The 19456-nt window shown below is 40.3% G+C and overlaps 1 protein-coding gene across 4 annotated transcripts in view; it reads left to right on the top strand.

The window, feature by feature from the left end:
* The window catches only part of APP (amyloid beta precursor protein), a 295049-nt gene that overhangs the window by 188621 nt on the left and 86972 nt on the right, over positions 1-19456 (top strand). For all 4 annotated transcript variants that reach the window (XM_064273133.1, XM_064273132.1, XM_064273131.1 and 1 more), the window contains 3 exons: positions 7904-8037; positions 14138-14212; positions 15365-15523. In XM_064273133.1, coding sequence (XP_064129203.1) covers positions 7904-8037; positions 14138-14212; positions 15365-15523 — 368 coding nt within the window. The remainder of the gene's footprint in view (positions 1-7903; positions 8038-14137; positions 14213-15364; positions 15524-19456) is intronic.

Below are 19456 nucleotides of genomic sequence, written 5' to 3'. Positions count from 1 at the left end.
ATACCACATATAAAGATAGCAGACTTTATTTTCCCATTATAAATGGCTCATCTGTCCAGGACTTGGTGCTAAATATTTGCATTTCGACTGCTTGGTAGGGTTTTGTTTTGAAAGCTATTTTGGTATAAGAGAAATGGAGGTTTTTGTTTTTTCTTTTTTTTTTTCTTAAGTTGGGTTGGCTGTCAGAAAACTCTGCCATGTTTAGAGATTAAATTTTCACTTAAAATCATTCTCTACTGGTTTATATTTCACCTATATATAAATTACCCTGCTTGTCACCTCTGCTATATAAATCCTAGCCATTTCAAGTGACAGCATTGCTAACTGTATAAAATCATTTTCACTGGTAAGCTGAGGACTTACATAGGTCTTAATTTACTTTCCTCTTCTGTTGTCAGTAGTATAAAGACAAACAGCTTTCTGCTCGTGAAAGGAGAGTCATCAGATTTTCTCGTTGGTGTCTGACATTAGTTTATTGACCAAATGCAATTCATGGGCCTGTCTTTAGGGGAACATTCGGTCTTTTGGCCTGGCGTAGATGGTCGCAGTCGTTACTGTGTAAAGGTGGGGTTATTGCTTCTTTTGCATTCTGAGTTCATTACATCCGCAAAATTGTACTTCGCTCTGGAAATTAAGGAAACAAATGAGTATCAAGTGATAGGGCAGTTTCCTGCTAACTTTGTATGAGTATGAATGGAGTATGGTATGGTGATTACAAAATCAGGACAGAAAATGAAGGCAGTCGGTGCACATACAGTTAGATTTGACGGTGTCCCTGAGTACGTAGGGTCTCCAGATGGGTCAGGGGAATGATTTTCTTCCACGTTCTGAAGATAGCCACAGGTTCGCCTTCTTTTGAAACAACTTCCCTTAAAATTTTAAAGTTTTCTCAGGGGAAGAGGAGAAATGGAATTGTTCCTTGGCAGCATTTCATTGGTCTGAATGATTGTGGTATATTTTCTGAGAGGAACATTGGGTACGGTACCAAAAAAAAAAATACCCGTTGCCATCAAGTCGATTCTGACTCATAGTAACCCTATAGGACAGAACAGAGCAAACCCATTTTTTTTTTTCCCCCCTCCCAGAAAGTAGAGCTCTGGTAGGCATGAAGAGGAGATTACCACGTGAATTTAAAATGCTGTGACAAGCATTGGTGTGTCATTATTAAAATTGAAATGGACCCTGACACACCCGTGAAAGTTGTTTCGCCCTTAGTATTCAGTTACCTCCCATGGGAAGCCCTCACCATCTTCAAGCTACCACCCTGAACCAAGCCCCTGTCATCTTTGTCTTCTACTCTTCAGTGATGTCTTTCCGTCTACTTTTGCTCCCTTAGCAGCCAGACTGCTCCTTTTAAAACACGTCACATCACATTTTCCTCACCTCTACATCCTGTGTGCTCTTACAGAGTCTTTGCCATGGCTTCAAGGCCCTCTGTGATCTATCCCCCATTTTCCGCCGGCCTCCCCCACCGCTGTCTTTCCCACATCTTCAGCTCTGGTCATCATGCTCTTCCTGGAACTCCCCAGACACACTTGCCCCTTAAGGCCTTTGTGTTAGCTGTCCTGCCTGTCTGCCTTGTTCTTCCTTCAGATAACTGTGTCTCTAACTTGCCCACTTCCTTCAGCCACTTGTCCAAATGTCACCTTCTCAGTGAGACTCAGTCTTCCACCCCACCACTGATACTCCTGATCCTTCTTAAACCCCTTCTGTTTTTCTATTTTTTCCCTCTTTTCCATGATATATGTCACATTCTAGAAACAATATGTGTTCTTGCTTTCTTTTCTTTTAAATTTTGTTTTTTTCATTGATTTCTCCCATGTATCTCACATAAATTAAAAAAAAAAGTTCCCTTGCAGTTGATTCTGACTTATGGTGACCCCATGTGTGCAGAGTAGAACTGTGCTCAGTTCAGAGTAGAACTGTGCTTAGGTTTTCCATGGCTGTGATCTTTCGGAAGTAGTTTGCCAGGCCTTTCTTTCCAGATGCCTCTGAGTGGGTTTGAACTGCCAACTTTTCGGTTAGGAGCCAGTGCTTAACTGTTTGCACCACACAGGGACTTAATATTTGTTGAATGGCGCAATAAAGGAATGAACAAGCACACTAAAGGCATCCTGTCCGAGATGGAGCTGTGATCTCGGCTTCTCAGTTACCCCGACCAACCAGGATTGCAAGAACAGGGCTGAGGCTTCTAAAGAAAGCACTAGCCATCCAAAATGCCACTGAATTGTGGAAAGCAGAATGTTGGCTTTCAGGCAGGAGTGTTCTGGAAGTTGGAAATGCTTTCTGCTGCATTTAGTGTAAGTATTTAGACACCAGTTCTCACTATTTTAAAGGAAGATTGGCACCATCCTGTGTGTCTTACCGTATCCTACAAGGTTTGTTATGAGACTAAGACATGGAAATAAATATGAAGGTCATTTGAAAAGTTAAAAGCTTTTGCATGTGATGTTATTAGTGCTGCTAATGATTTGGCACTTAGAGGCCAAAACCTGTAGATAAAGATGTTTAACTTTGAATTTAAGCCTAGGAAGTAAATGTTTGCTGTGGAAACGCGAACACACCCAGTAAAAGCTTGCTTGGAGAAGGCGTGAATGATTATGTTTGAATAGGACCCTCCAGACACAAGCTCTATGAGGTCTTTCTCTTGACCTCTGCTTTATAACCCTAGTTCTGCCAGAGTTTGGTGGACGCTCACTTACCAGTAATAGCAGAGTCAGGACTAGCTGTTTGACAGAAAACAGGCAGACAGATGTCAGAAGTATGTTTTTTGACCAAGTCATGTTGAACATTAACAAAACCAAACAAGCCTTCGCTCTACCCTGGACATGTGGATAAGTTAGCCCTAAAAATTAACTTTATAGCCTTTTCAGAGTTTGTTGTTAGGTACCATCGAGTCGCTTCCGACTCATAATGACCTCTGTGTATGATAGAAGGAAACACTGCCCGGACCTACACCACTCTCACCATCAGAGTTCATAGCTAACCTAGCCCTAAATTCAGACTTTTTTGTGTGTCTGGGGATGTGAGTGAGCATGCTAAATGATATTGTTTCCCGCCTCTCTGGAGAATGTAATCGAGTAATGTGTTTTCTCCCCACGTTATAAATGAGTATGCAGGTAAGGCAACCTAACACACTAAACCAGTGAATGGTGGCTGTTGTTATTTGGCCAGCTCAGAAATCTGAGCCATACCTCAGCTTCTAAGGAACCGCAGAGGACTCTGAAGGGGATAAACCACCCCTGAAAAATCAGGAGTCACAGCTTTGTAGTAGTTTTAAGAAACAAAATAAACCCTCCTCGGCAGTTTCTCTTCCTGTGGTATATAGTTTCCTGTGGGCTATGTGCCTTGGGGCGTATTGCTGACATTTTTGGGGCCACCCCCTTCCCAAAAGGAAGCACCTTGAAAAGGTGAGGACAAGGCCACTGACCCTTCAGCCCCTGCCCACCCCTTTGATATCAGGTCCCTGCCTACCACGGACTTTGTCACAATATGGCAACAGGTCCTGATAACTTCATTAGGAGGTAGGGATATTAGAGAAATAGAAATTGAGCTCACCATACAATCTCCTTCTTAAAATGCTCTCTGCTTCCTCCTCACCAGCTGCAGGGCAGAGATACCAAATGCTGAATACATTTTAAAATATTAAATTTTGCCATCTATCTTCTCTCCCTGATGAGACAGTGATCTGGTTTGCTGAAGGGTATGAATATAGAAAAGCTTCATTCACTTTTACTAATTTAGGTTACCATGAATCACTAAAAAATTTAAACCATAGATTAAAAGAGAGACCAAAAAACAAAAGCAGACACCAAACCCCTTCCATGGATTCATTCCCGACTCACCACGACCTGGTGTGCTATGGAGTAGAACTGCCCCATAGAGTTTTCTTTGCTGTAATCTTTATGGAAGCAGATGGCCAGGCCTTTCTTCTGAGGTGCCGCTAGGTGGATTTGAACTGTAAACCTTTAGGTTAGCAGCCAAGTGAGAACTGAAACAACTCCTCTCAAAACCTCAACCGAAGGAAGTAACTGGGACAGGTAATGAGGATTTATTCAAAGGGAACATTTCTTGATGACATCGAGTCTATGGATAATATGGTATTTATATCCATTCCCATATACCTAAAAGGAAGGTTGACTATTTGAAATATTCTTAATCCTCCTCATTCTCATTCCCTTATTATTCTCTTTTTCGTATTCTTTTCATCATGTTACAAAGCTACATTTCAATTTAGGCCAATGAGTCTTACAGCAACTTTCCTCCCCATAGCACAGGGGGCAAATTTGCAAACTGAGAGGTGGAAACTTTCCTACGTATATAGGAAGTTTTATAATTCTGATTTTCCAAAGGAGATGATAAACCAAAAAAACCAAACCCATTGCCGTCGAGTCGATTCTGACTCATATTGACCCTACAGGACAGAGTAGAACTGCCCCATAGAGTTTCCAAGGTGCGCCTGGTGGATTCAAACCGCTGACCTTTTGGTTAGCAGCCATAGCACTAAACCACTACGCCACCAGGATTTCCAAAGGAGATGATACCATGCTGTAATTGCTACGATTACAAACAGGTTAACTATCTTAATCAAATGAATGTGACCCCAAACACGCATTTTCCTGTTTAAAATGTAAGATATCGCCCCCTTAACTATTTCATTCTGTAAGATTGTACTCTGCTTAAAGATGATCATTGCTTGATTTTCTAGTTTTGCTTCAACTTGTTCTAATTTGAGCTCTACCAGTAGGGATGAGTAAATTTTTAAAAGAATGGGAAACAAATTCAAAATGCTAAATAACATCTCCATTTCAGTTATAAGTTGGGGGAGATGATTGAGTTAAAAATCCTTGCATATTGATTTGCTTGAATTTATGCAGGAAAACACTTAGCTTTGTTATTATTTTTTTAACAAAAAGAATTTTGAGATTGAAAATTATTTGTCAGCCTTACAACTTAAGATCTCACTCATTTTCAATAATTTCAGCTTTTCACATGGGTTATACCTAAGATGTTTGAGTAAAATACTACTTTTCCTATAGATGGCACACCTGTGTATAATTCATTTTCAGTGGATTAGAAATAAAAGTTGCTGATTTTCCCCATGGTTAGCTTCAGCTCTAAGATTTATATACCCCCAAAATCCAAACCCGTTGCCATCGAGTTGATTCTGACTCCTAAAGACCGTACACGACAGAGTAGAACCGCCACATAGGGTTTCCAAGGAGTGGCTGGTGGATTCAAACTGCTAACCTTTTTGTTGGCAGCCCGGCTCTTAACCACTGCACCACGAAGGCTTCAAGAACTGAGCAGGATGTAATAAAGTCAGGAGGAGGGAGGGGCACGAACAGGTATGAAGTGCCTTGTTTGTACCCTCACTGCATACACATGGTGTGCTCTCTGATTTTCTGAACATTTTTCTCATGTAGACGTGCTATTACCACTTGATAGATAAAGAAGCTGGAACACGGAGTCCTTAAGTTACTTGCTGTCATGGATTGAATTATATCCCCCCAAAATGTGTGGATCACTTTGGCTGGGCCGTGATTCCGGGTATTGTGTGATTTTCCTGTGTGTTGTAAATCCTGCTTCTGTGATGTTAATGAGGGAGGATGGGCAGCGGTTATATTGGTGAGAAAGGACTCAGCCTACAAGACTGGATTGTGTCTTGAGGCAAACTCTTGAGGTATAAAGGACAGAAGCAAGCAGAGAGACAGGGACATCATACCACCAAGAAAGCAGTGTCAGGAGCATAGTGTGTCCTTTGGACCTGGGATCCCTGTGCAGAGAAGCTTCTAGTCTGGGGGAGGATTAATGAGAAGGCCAACAGACAGAGAAAGGCTTCCCCTGGAGCTGATGCCCTGAATTTGGACTTTAGCCTACTTTACTATGAGGAAATAAACTTTGCTAAAGCCATCCACTTGTGGTACTTCTGTGATAGCAGCACTAGATGTCTAAGACACTTGGCTTCGGTCACAGCTAGTCTAAGAAGGAAAAAAAGAACAAAAAAAAATTAAACTCATTGCCATTGAGTTGATTCCAACTCATGGCAGCCCCTGTGTCCCGTAGGGTTTTTCGTGGCTGTAATCTTGACAGAAGCAGATTTCCAGGCCTTACTTCCTTGGTGTCACTGGGTGGGTTTGAACAGCCGGCTTTTCTTTTAGCAGCTGAATGCAAACCGTTTGTGCCACTCGGGACCTATTCTCAGAAGGAGTTGGGATTCACAGCCCCCTCTTGCTCTTGCCTCCCCCCCTGCCCCTAGGTGACAATGGAAGATGAAAGACACTGCCTTGTTTAGTGCATGGAGGACAGGGACAGACGGATGTACAGGATCAATAACCACCCGGAAAAGCTTTTCAAAATATTCGTGTCCTGTGACAGTCCCAGGCCATCTGAGTCAAAATCCCTGGGAGTCGAGTGGAAGAAGTGGGGGAGGGGTTGGACAAACACGTATTTTGAAAACGCTTCCAGGAATATGCCCCTCCTTTCAGTAGAAGGAGCCCTGGTGGCACAGTGGTTAGGAGCTCGGCTGCTAACCAAAAGGTCGGCAGTTCGAATCCACTCAGCTGCTCCTTGGAAACTCTAGGGACAGTTCTGCTCTGTCTTGTAGGGTCCCCGTGAGTGGGAATTAACTTGATGGCAATGGGTAAAGGATTTTCAGTTGATAGGAAAATCTGGATAGACTTCTACACTGCCTTTTTTTTTTTTTTTTAATAATCATTAAACAGTGATTGAAGTAGAAGGAAGGAGATCACAAGGAATGTTTCTTTAAAATGGAACAGATTAATTATTTAACAAAAAAGGTTGGAAATTTTCATTAAAATCGTGGAGCCTTTAGGATTGTTAAGATTCCCAGTGTTTCCTTGAAACACGTGTAAAAGACATTTAACTCTGTGTTCAGTTTCCAGATGACCCAGCCGTAATTACTTTTCATTCAAGTCCCCTCTGAGATACTATTATTTCCCAAATATAATAGTCAAATAATTAGGTAAGGATAGTGATGAAGAGTACTTGGAATGTGAATGATATTTAAATAATCTTTTTAAACAAAACACTTAAACTAATTTGACGTGAAAACAGCTCATTTGTTTTTTTTCAGGTAAAGAATGCTTCTTTAAATCAAAATCCATTCTCTGGCTTCTCACTGGTCATTATTCATCTTTTGGAAAACTGCTTTTATAAGCATTATAATTTCCTCAGCTCATGCATTAGGACATTTTTAGTTTATAGGACACTCTTCATTATGGGTATCTATGTTTCCAGGCAACGTAGCAGTGTATGTTACACATCAGTAATATTGCTTTGCAGGAAGAAGTTTGTGAAGGGAGAAAAGGCCCTTCTGTGATTCCGGAAGTGGCGTTTGTTGATGTTTGCGTTTCATTTCGTGGTGCTCAAAGCACTTTGTCATGAAGGATGGCTTTATATTCCAGCTATCTAAAATACACAGTCTTTACCTTATCCTGAGGTCCTATTATTTTGTAATAGGCTTATTTTGAAGTTTATTGGTTTCCGCAGAAATTTTACAATGGGCTGTTTATGTTACTAGTGTTTACTTTCAGAGTTACAAGAATTAATCTAGCAAAGCCTGGTGATTTGGGGACACATGTCTGTATTCTTAAGCGCCGTTTTTGCTCTCTGCATGTTTGTTTGTGAAGAACTTTAAATGCAATACTGTAATTGCAAAATGGACTGTGTTAAAGACTTCCCTTCACCCTGTTCCTGAAAATGGTGAAAAGCACCGTTCTGTGCTGCCCACTGTCTCGTATTCTCTTACACGGCGTTAACATCTCCAGTGTGCTTCTTTTCTAAGTTCTTTGTTCTTGAAAATAACTGCAGCTGTGACTTTCTTTTAAATAATTGGATATCCTGTTTCTCTTCTCACACCTCCTTTCCTTCTGCTTTGTAGTTCCTACCACAGCAGCCAGCACCCCTGATGCCGTGGACAAATACCTGGAGACTCCTGGAGATGAGAACGAACACGCCCATTTCCAGAAAGCCAAGGAGAGACTTGAAGCCAAGCACCGCGAGAGAATGTCCCAGGTAAATGCAACTCTTCAGTCCTTCAGCCCTGCGAAACCTGGGCCTCAGTTTCCCCAGGGCTGATAAATGCCTTGGTGTGGGATTGGGTCTTTAATTTTATCCGCATCTTTAAAGACATCAAGTTTTAACTTTAAACATTTGCTCCGATGGTATCGATTTTGAATTTGTTGTACCCTCCGTTCGCGTGTCACCTAGGAAAGATTTAGGTGTAGTTGTGAAGTTGTATTTTGTAAGTATGAAATAAATTATGCGTTTTTATGGTACCTGTAATCATCACATTATAAATTAAAATTCATTCAATCGTTCTTTAGTAACGATGAAGAGTATTTCTTTATTAAATACCAGATTATTAGAACTTTGAACCTATCATTTCTGGAAAAGTTAATTCATAAAACCATAGAAACTTAGAAGTTATAATCATTTCTCCTAGTCCCATAAGTGGTGGATAGCGGGATAGAGGTTCAGAGAGTGGTTTCTCCCCTCCAGCACAAAGCAAGTGTTGGGAACCCAAGCCTTCCTCACTCTTAGTATAATGCCTTCATTACATCATGCTGCAAGTCATTTTGTTAAAATACCAGATTCTTTATTAAGCACAGTGAAAAATAACCTGAGTCTCAAAACATGGCTGTGGTTGTTGCTGTTAGCTGCCATTCTGTTAGCCTGATACTCAAGGCGAAGAACAAAACGGTGCTTGGTCCTGTGACATCTCCACGATCAGTTGCAGATCAGATCATTGTGATCCAGAGGCCTTTCATTGACTGGTTTTTGGAAGTAGATCACCAGGCTTTTCTCCCTAGTCTTAGCCTGGAAGCTCCACTGAAACCCGTTCAGCATCATGAGGAACATGCAAGCCTCCGCTGCTCTGCATGAGGTGCATTGGCCAGGAACTGAACCCCAGCCTCTCACACAGAAGACGAGAATTCGACCACTGAACCTCCAGTGCTCACCCCACCTCCAAAAAAAACATGGCTGATCAATATATAATTATTATCAATCACTGTTTGAGCTCTGCCTATTACTACGTGCTGGGTATTGTACTATATTGTTGTTGTTGTTAGTTGCCATTGAGTTGATTCTGACTCATGGCAACCCCATATGTGTAGAGTAGAACTACTCCATAGGGTTTTCATCCCTGTGACCTTTGGGAAACAGATCTCCAGGGCTTGCCTCTGAGGCTCCTCTGGGTGGGTTCAAACCACCAACTTTTCAGCTAGTAGTCAAGTGCTTAGCCCTTTGCATCACCAAGAAAGCTCCTAGATGTTGTATAGAGTTAGATAATAGTAAGAATTTTAGCCTTTTCTAAGATTCTTCCTTAATCCACAATTATTACATGCCAAAAGGTGGTCTGTTTGAACCCACCAGCCACTCCTTGGGAGAAAACTGTGACAGTCTATTTCCCTAAAGACTCCAGCCTAGGAAACCCAATGGGGCAGCTCTGCTGTGTCCTATAGGGTTGCTATGAGTCAGAATTCAATTGGACAGCCATGGGTATTACTTCTCAGTCACTGTTCTATTTACAGTCTGTACAGAAAAATAGAGTAAGTCAGATTTAAGAAAATATAAACGGAAGAATGAAGAAAGATAGCAGTTTAAAGTCAGCTGTTTGTTTTTTGGTGGTTCGTCTTCTCTAGTGATTATCAGAAAGTAGGACTAATTGGTGCCACATTTAGCAAAAATACCTACTTAAAGCCATCACGGTAGAAGTTAAAAAGGATTTGTGAGTTAGTCTGCCATATGTTTTCTAAGATCATGTTAAGTCTGTAGTAGACAGTACTGATGCACCTCGAATGGCGTAACAGAGTTCATTTTTTAATTTGAGTAGCCGTGATACTTGGCTCTACTTTGTTGTATTTAAACACAGACGCACAGATACAGTCACAATACTTTTGGCTCTGGAATATGTTGTGCAGTTCCAATTGTTGCCCGTGATGGAAGCCTAAAAGCAAGTTGAGCTAGAAAGCCAGCTAGCATGTGGAACGGAAAAGTTTCATATGAAGACAATTCTTTTGAAAAATAAGAGTATTCCATTAGGAAAGACACAGGCTGATCTATAACCACTGTTAAAGAGCAGGGTGACTGTCCACCCTACTTGTTGCCGCTGGAGTGGTTTCCTTTAAACATAAATCCTATCTCAGTTCCAGTTTCTGAAGCTTTCAGAAGCTTCCTATTGCTCTCGGAATCTAGTTCTGGGCAAAAGCACTCCAAAATAATAATGATAAAAATATGCAAAATGAACACTGAATGTTCAGCCTGGCATTTGAAGTGTCTCCCGCCCCTGGCCCTCCTCTAGCCTCCCAATCTGTCTCTTCTGCCTCAACTGCTAGCATGGCCCTGTCTTGCTTTCCTCTGCCATTCTGGTTAGGCCACTCTCCTTACCATCTGCTAAACTCATTTTGGGCTTCCCCTTGTTCTCGGCATTGCTTCTTCCGTAAATGGCCTCCCACGCTTGCACTGTCACATCTCCCCCACTCCTTATACCCCACATTGTCCTCAGAGTGGGGAAAGCAGTCATTGCTCTCGCCTTTCCTTTAAATATTTGCTTTCCAGTTTGGTTAGTGATAGTCCGACCTATATGCCTTATTTTTCTAGCTGGATTGTAAAATCCTTTGCATTCATGTAAATTCACATAAGGCACCTTGGTAACCTTGAATTTCTGTCTTGGACACATAAATAGTCATTATTATGAAAAACAAATACAAGCTCTGAATTTTTTTTTTTTTTCTCTCAGTAAGTCCTTTTGATCCTCTTAAGAAGACGGATATCAAATACTCTAGTATAGGTCTCCCTAGTAGTGACTTAACTCCATCTTAGCACATCTGTTTAACTCATGACTTAGTTCATGTAAGTTTTGATATTTTATCTTTTAGTCATTAAATATGTCTGAGATGGCTTAAAAGAGTTTATCCCGGAGCAGAGAATGCTGCTGACTAGATACCAGTGGTCGTAGGAAAGTGAGCCGTCTGAGATCAACGTTTATCTTTGTAATCTGTGGTGCTGAATTCTGGGGACAGTTTGACTTTGAACTTGCCTGCCTCTTAAATCTCTACTTAGTAGTTGTCATTTTCCTCTGCATGAAACAGCCAAGTCTTTGAAGATCCGTAAGTCCAGATGATATTGATAGCTTTGTGTAGGCATGGAAAATCGCTTTATAAGAATATCTAGAGCAACCTCAGTGTTTAGACTCTAGAATTTTAAATTTCAAAGAAATTGTTTTTTAATCGTGTGTGCATGGTGGTTTTTTTTACAAATACGGAGGTTTTTTGTTTGTTTTCTTGTTTGGGGCTCAAAATAGCACTAAGCCTGTAGTTTTTGTTCTGTTGCTATGTTGGGAATACTATTTACCCAATACAAATAAACATCTGAACAGTGTGCTCATACTCTAATTACTTAGGTCTTTAGCAGTTTTAATATAACCTTTAAATGAAGTCCTTCAAAACAAAACATTGACCTTACTCTAAATTTGTTGTTTTTAAGCTAAGCACCCATATTGCCTTGTCAAGCTGATTTCCACTCATGGTGACCCCATGTGTGTTAGAGTAGAATTGTGCTCGGTAGGAATTCCAGTGGCTGTGACCTTTCGGGAGTAGATGCCAGGCCTTTCTTCTGTGCTTCCCCGGGTGGACTCCAACCTCCAACCTTTCAGTTAACAACCGAGTGCATTAACCGTTAAGAAAAGTCCTTTCTCTCAATACCAAATATCAATAAACTTAGCTTACCTGTTGGAATTTTCATCTTAAAATGGTCAATTGGGCCATTGGGAATAAAAGCATGGTCTTTAGAGCCAGCCAGTTCTTGGTTCAATTTCTTCTCCATTACTTACCTTCCTGACCATGAGCAGGAAACTTAATCTGGTCTATACAATGGGGGTAAATGGGCGTGGTGATGCCTAATCTTAGAGGCTGTTGTAAGGAATCAGTTAAATGAGACAGATTATGTGAAACACCTCACACAGGATCTGGTATGCAGCAGGTAGTCAGTAATGTTGTCTGTTAGCATCGTTCCCCAGTGGAAGCCACTGTGCGAAGAGAGACGTCAGGCCTGCAGAGTAAAGACGTGTATTTGTCTTGTAGGGTGCTCGTACAGGTGAATTGCTTTATTTGAGGGGTGGGGACAAATATAAAAACTCTCCCCAAGTATATATATTGTTAAATTGCTGTGAAAACCAAACCTGGATTTCATTTTTAGAGTAAATGTTCGTTTTCAGTTTATTAGCTAAACAAATCACCTTAATTATTCTATGAGGAGCTCTGGTGATGCAAATGGTTAAGTGCTTGGCTGCTAATCAAAAGGTTGGTGGTTGGAACCCACCCAGCATCTCTGTGGGGAAAAGACCTAGTGATCTCTTCCCACAAAGATTACAGCCTAGAAAACCATGTGGGACAGTTCTTTCTCAGATGGGGCCTCTGTGAGTTGGAATCAACTCGACAGCACCCAACAACAACAATTATTCTATGGATTCTCCAGCTCAAAGCTGAAAGTCCAGGTTCTGAATGAACAAGAAGGTGAGATGATCAAAATGTAAATGTAATGCAGGATCTCAGTTTTTCGTATTCTGATAAGACGTGGTTTCTATTTCACACTGATTCTGAGATTCTTTGCCTATTGAATTCATGGTGGGGTATAGGCTCTGAACATTCTCAAAGCAGGAAATTGAAATATTTACCTCATCTGTAAGGCTAAGGTAGGTAGCTCTCTTGCCCACACTGAGGCATCTGGGACAAAGTTTCTTTTCTTGTGTGTTCTCTTCTTACTCATGGCAGCACGCCACTTGTCCCAATTTTGCTGTGAATTTGAGGTTATTTTTAATATATTCTTCAGCTGTAATAAGAAACTCTTTCCATCCTGTTTTCTGCATAATTTCTCCAAAGCAACATGAGGATACTAATGTATCTTATACAGAGAATTAAAGCTAATGGCCAGTGAAATAGCTCATCAGAACCCATGTAGTAATTTGATTATGTTTTATTCCATAGGTCTCTGTCAATAGTTATTTATTCCAAGCCTCTTTTTTTGTGATCTTGAAGGACATCAGGGAAAAAAAAAACAATATTTTAAGAATGTTGTTGTTAATTACCTAGAGTTAGCTCTGACTCATAGCAACCTCTTTTATAACTGGCTGGTCCTGTGTTGTCTTCATGATCATTGCTGTGTTTCAGTCCATTGTTGTGGCTATTGTCAGTCCATCTCATTAAGGGTTTCCCTCATTTTTAGTGATCCTCTACTTCACTAAACACGATGTCCTTTTCTAGCAATTGGTCTCTCCTATTGACATGTCCAAAGTAAGTGAGCCAAAGTCTCCCCGTGGTCACTTCTAAGGAGCATTCTGGTTGTATTTCTTCTAAGACTTACTCATTCTCCTGGCAGTTTTTAGGGATAAATACCTTTAACGCCAGGCTTTTAGAGTACAGAAATCAGATTTTCTCCTACTTTGAAAGTCCACAAACTACGTAAAGTACATCTGGCAACAAAATGATGTTTTGGTTCCTTGATTTTTTTTTTTGCTTGTTTGTGTTTTTTTTTTTACCTAGTTCGGGTATGAATTGTACTTAAACTCTGCTTGACAGCTGATAGTACACTTGAAAAGGAATGGGCAGCCATAGGTGATAATTGTAAGAATCAAATATCATTTTCTTATGACAACATGTACAGCTGAAGCCTTTTCCTCTTTACATTCAGGTCAATGAGTGGACTTCACTCCGGGAAATCCTGGGTGAATATCAAGACTGAAAGGAGATTGGCTTTATTTTACTTGATTATTTACATCCTAATATGAGGTTAAGGGCTATGGCTGCTAACCAAAGGGTCGGCAGTTTGAATCTGCCAGGTGCTCCTTGGAAACTCTATGGGGCAGTTCTACTCTGTCCTATAGGGTCGCTATGAGTCGGAATCGACTCGAAGGCACTGGGTTTGGTTTTTTTTTTTTTTTTCTTTTTTTTAATATGAGGTCAAATATTACTCAGATTGGAACGTAATAATGATTTTTTAAAAAAACACTTAAAATAACAAAAAATAAAGGAAAGCTCTCATAATCCATCCCATTAAATCTGTATTTGAAGGGAGAACTGATGGTTTTAAATTCAAATGTTTTCTCATTTTATAGGTCATGAGAGAATGGGAAGAGGCAGAGCGTCAAGCAAAGAACTTGCCCAAAGCTGATAAGAAGGCAGTTATCCAGGTAAATTGAACCCATTCCTTGCCAAGCAGGAAACGCCTGAACCTCTGTATACTCAGTGCCTGGAGGTTGACAGTTCGAACCCACCCAGAGGTACTGGAGAAGAAAAGTCCTGGCAATCTGCTTCTGTTAAGATCAGAGCCAACAGAAGCCTATGGAGCCGTTCTACTCAGTAACACATAGGGTGGCTATGAGTCGGAATTGACTTGACCGCAACAAACAAAACAACAAAACTGTAAATCATTGTTTAGTAATGGTTTGAGTTACTTAAAAAAATCCTGCTTTAATTTGTTCCCAATTAGCTCCAGTTAGAAGTCATGCCATAAAATTCATAATGATTACTAACAGTCTTCTTTTTTGTCAATAATATAAATATGGTTGCTGTAATATTCTGCCCGGTTGCTGGGAATCGCAAATGGTTAGGCACTTGATTATAACTGAAAGGTTGGTGGTTAGAACTCACCCAGAGGCACCTCGGAAGATAGGCCTGACGATCTGCTTCTGAGAGGTCACAGCCTTGAAAACCCTGTGGAGCAGTTCTGCTCTGCATACGTGGGGTTGCCACGAGTCAGAATCGACTCAACTGGCACCAACACCACACACCAATTTTCTACCACTTCTTCCCTTGGCAAAGATTATGTGAGGATTTGAACTCTTGTCAGAAAGCACTGTCATAAACTCGAAGGTTAATATGGTCATTTACTTAAACTGATTTCAGGAAGAAAGAAATTAAAATATTTATATATATATATATATATATATAATTTAGAGTCTTACATTTATCCTACATTGTTGTTAAGATCCGCTGGGTGAGTTTGAACCACCAACCTTTTGGTCAGCAGCCAAGTTCTTAACTGTTGCACTACCAGGGTTGCTTTAACCTCCGTTGTCATTGGTCAGATTAATGTTCAGAGACCCTGTGCAACACAGATTTCTATTAAGAAACTAAGCTTTGGTGGGGAGGGGCAGGAAGCCAAAGTAACCCCTAAGACATATGATGAATTAGTCAAGATGTTAGAATGACCTTATGTGATCTTTAGCATCGTTTTCATCTCTTGGAGAAAATAGAATACATCACTCTTAAAAGACTTGGATTGGCTGCCTCATCTCTTGTTTAGTTCCAGTTGATGTGTGTGTGTGTGTTTACAATGGCAGCATTTCCAGGAGAAAGTGGAGTCTCTGGAACAGGAAGCCGCCAACGAGAGACAGCAGTTGGTGGAGACACACATGGCCCGAGTGGAAGCCATGCTCAACGACCGCCGCCGCCTAGCTCTGGAGAACTACATCACCGCCCTACAGGCTGTTCCTCCACGGGTAGGTCAAGCTGAGGCTTCACTTTACAGTTTACTTCACAGTACAGACAGTGAAGCAGGGGGTCCTGGGAACTGCAGGCCATAAGAAAGAAACTAAGAGAAATGCTGTGAGCACCATTCATGGGTTCAACTTCTGTCCATTCCTTCTTGAAGTTGAAGGGTCACAGGACAGCTGCCTCCATGGGTCATCTCAACACATCTTTCCACCGAAAAGGCAGATAGACTTTCCCCGGACTCAAAGTGCAACACCTGACTTGATATTCTTGAGGTAGTGATCACCTGAAGAGTTAAAGTTGGGGAACCACACCACAGTAAAGCTCGAAGGATGTTGAGAAGTTACTAGGCCCAGCCCTCTCATCATATAAGTGATGTAACTGAGATCCAGAAAAGTTGACACTTGGCTCAGTTATAAGGGTTTTTAGTGGCCCAGTAGGAACTAGAAATTGGATTTCCTGGTCACAAGACAGCAGCCATATTCTCTGGGAAAACTCCTAGTCAGTCATGACCTCTGTGGTGGGAAGGCTTATTTGTAGTGCTTAGTGATCATTGCCATGGAAGGCTTACCATGCAATGCAGGCATCAGTTTCCTCAGTGGGAGAATTTACTAGAAACATTCTGAGAATATGAACATGTCTGCTTGCTCTATCCATTATTGAGAGAGGGTTATTAAAATCTCCCAACTGTAATTGTAGATTTGTCTATTTCTCCATGCAGTGCTATCAGTTTTTGCTTTATGTATTTTGAAGCTCTGATGTTTGGTGCATAAATGCTCAGTTTTTATATCCTGTTTGGTACCTTGATTCCTTTATTGTTTTAAACTGACCTTCTTTATCCCTACTAATATGTTCTGCTCTGAAATCTACTTTGTCTAGTACTAATAATGCTACTCCTGCTTTTTTTAAAATAAATATCATCATAGTTTATCTTTTCCCGTCTTTTTACTCCTAACCTATTTGTACTTACATTTGAAGTACATTTTATGCCTGCGGCATGTACTTTGATCTCACTCTTTTATCCAGTCTGTCATTCACTGCTTTTTAATTGAGGAGACCATGTGCATTTAATGAGATTGTTGATAAGGTAATGTCTAAATCTGTCATCTTGCTATTTGTTCCCTTTTTCTTCTTTTTATGCCACCTTTTGGACTTAAAAAAATATTTTTATTATTATTTTTTATCTCTGTTGTCTTATTAACTATAATTTTAGCAATTGTTTTAGAGTTTATATAGTGCATCTTTAACTTATAGCAATTCTGTTATACCCCATCAAGTGATATTGTACCGCTTCACATACAGTATAAGAATCTTACAATGAAGTATTTCCATTTCCCCTCTTACTCCCAGTCTTTGGGTTATTGTTATCACACTTTTTTCATACGACATTGTTAATATTTTTGTCTAAACAGTCAATTCTTTTCACGTGTTTTAAATAACGAGAAAACAAATCTTAGATATGCATCTATGTAGTTACCATATCTGGTGCCCTTCATCCTTTGTGTAAATCCCCATTTCCTTCTGCCTGAGGTCTTCCTTTAACATTTCTTATGCTGCCTGTCTGCTGGTGATAAATTCTTTCAGATTTTGGATGTCTGAAAATGTTTTTATTTTGTCTGCATTTTGAAAGATATTTTTGCTGGGTATAGAATTCTAGGTTGAGGTTTTACTTCTTTCCCAGTACTTATCTTTGCTCCTTACTAGATACATGTCTTTATCTGGCTGCTTTTAAGATTTCTCTTTATCAGTGATTTTGAGCAATATGATTATAATGCACCATGATGTAATTTTCTTTATGTTTCATGTTCTGGGGATTCATTGAACTTCTTGGAGCTATAGATTTATAATTTTTATAAATTTTTTGTATCATTTAAAATATATTTTTCCTGGCTACTGTCTTTTCCTTCCTTCAGGGTCAATAATAAAACATAACATAGACTGTTAGAGTTGCCGTGTAGCTCACTAATGCTCAGTTCATATTTTAAAATCCTTTTTTCTCTTCAATTTCACTAATCTTTTTTCTGTAATATCTAAAATGTTGTCAACCCGTCTGGCTATTTTTCCTCTCACATATAGTTTTCACCTCTGGAAGTTCAATTTTTTTTTTTTTTCTTTTTTTCCTGTTATCTGTATTGCTACATAACTTTTTGAACCTATGGAATGCACTTATAAAGGCTTTTAATGTCCTTGTTTGCTAGTTCTGATATCTGTGCGAGATTTGTGGTGATTTCAGTTAATCGATATCTCTTCTTCTGACTACTATTTTCCTGCATCCTTTCATACTTGGTAATTTTTTATTGGATGCCAGACATTGTGAATTTTGCTTAGTTGAGTGTTGGCTATTGTTGCATTCCTATAAATATATCTTGAACTCTGTTCTGGAATGCAGTTAAGTTACTTGAAAACAATTTGATCCTTTTAGATTTTGCTCATATAATTTTTTAGGCAAGAATACGAGCAGTAACCCATCTGCGAATTATTCCCTAATTAGGGCAATTCAAGACCTTTTTGTATACTCTACCGTGGATCTGGAGATTTTCCAGGAGTAGGCACTGTTCCTGACCCTGTGTGAGCACCAGGCACTGTTACCACTAATCCCTTTGGGTGGTTCTTTCCCTGGGTTCACGTTGTTTCTTTCAAATACATATGCTAATCAGTACTCAGACGCATGTTCAAGGTCAGCCCTCTACACGTAGCTGGGTTCTCTCACTGTGCCGCTTTCCCCTGTCCTGTTCTATGAACTCTCACTGCCTTGTTCTTCTCAGATTGTCTTCCCTGTCCTCAGTTCAGGGAGTCCATCCAGCTCTGTGAGCTGCCACGTGGAAGCTCTCAGGCAGTAAATTTGGGTGATTGTAGGGCTCACTCATTTGTTTCCTGTTTCTCAGGGATCACTGTCCTTTGTTTCCTAATGTCTAATAAATTGCAAAAACATTGTTCCATCTAATTTTTCCATTTCTGGTTGTTCGAGTCAGATGGGTAAACCTGGGCCCTGTTACTCCACGTGGGTTAGAAGCAAAAGTCTGTGCCTGTTATGTAACTAAATCAATAAGCCACCCACTTGCACTGATTCTCCTCACTGTCTGGATTCCTCTTCTCTGCTAAAGTTACAGTACTGAAGGCTGCGAGGAACCATCAGAGAGTTTCTGGCAACCTTCCAGATAGCTAGATGGTATTGACGCTGTTTAGCGATAACATCAACTAAGACCTTGAGAGATTGAGTGGGTGATACTGGATGACACTGCTAGGGTGGAACTCTTGAATCACAGTCACCCAGTGCAGTACCTTCTCACTGGAGTATACTTCCCTCTCTGAACAAAGAGCATTTGAGCAAGAATATACACATTAGCATTTTCTATTTGGAATAAAGCTCAGTTCCAGCAAAGACCTGCTCAGTAAAGTTCTGTTGATGCCCTTCTGCAGATAAAAACTTCCTTGGTTCATCTCTCTTTCTAGAAAGCATGTTTTCAGGGTTGGGCTTGTTGGGATCATTTGCCAGATCAGGGCAAGGTGGTGGGTGTTGAGGCCGGAATCTTAATAGCTGGCATTGAGAGAAATGCTCCAGCTGAAAAGTTCAGTCTCTGAACTAGGATCTTTGCTAAAATGGTCATTGGCAGGGCTAAAAATAAGATGTGGGCTGAACGGAGTCTTTAACAAATACACATTCAAAATCTTTGAGTTTAGTCTCATCCACCAACCCAGAAAAGGCAAGGAGAGTGGTTGCCAGAGATTGATGTTTCATCAAAGAGGATAATTTTAGATTGGCCATAATGGTGGTTGTTGTGGGCTTGTTGATCACTTCATATGGAGTTGGGCATTATGTTAATTTGAAATAAAAAGACTGAGTTAGGAAGAACATTTTACTGTCAAAAAAAAAAAAAAAGAGGTATTGATTGATTCCTGTTCAGTTCTTATCTCAGAAATACATAAAACGCTCACATGTA

Source organism: Loxodonta africana, chromosome 20 (assembly GCF_030014295.1).
Source record: "Loxodonta africana isolate mLoxAfr1 chromosome 20, mLoxAfr1.hap2, whole genome shotgun sequence".
In the NCBI taxonomy this organism is placed as follows: Eukaryota; Metazoa; Chordata; class Mammalia; order Proboscidea; family Elephantidae; genus Loxodonta; species Loxodonta africana.
The sequence above is the reverse complement of the archived record's forward strand: the minus strand, read 5'-3'. Positions and strand labels throughout refer to the sequence as shown.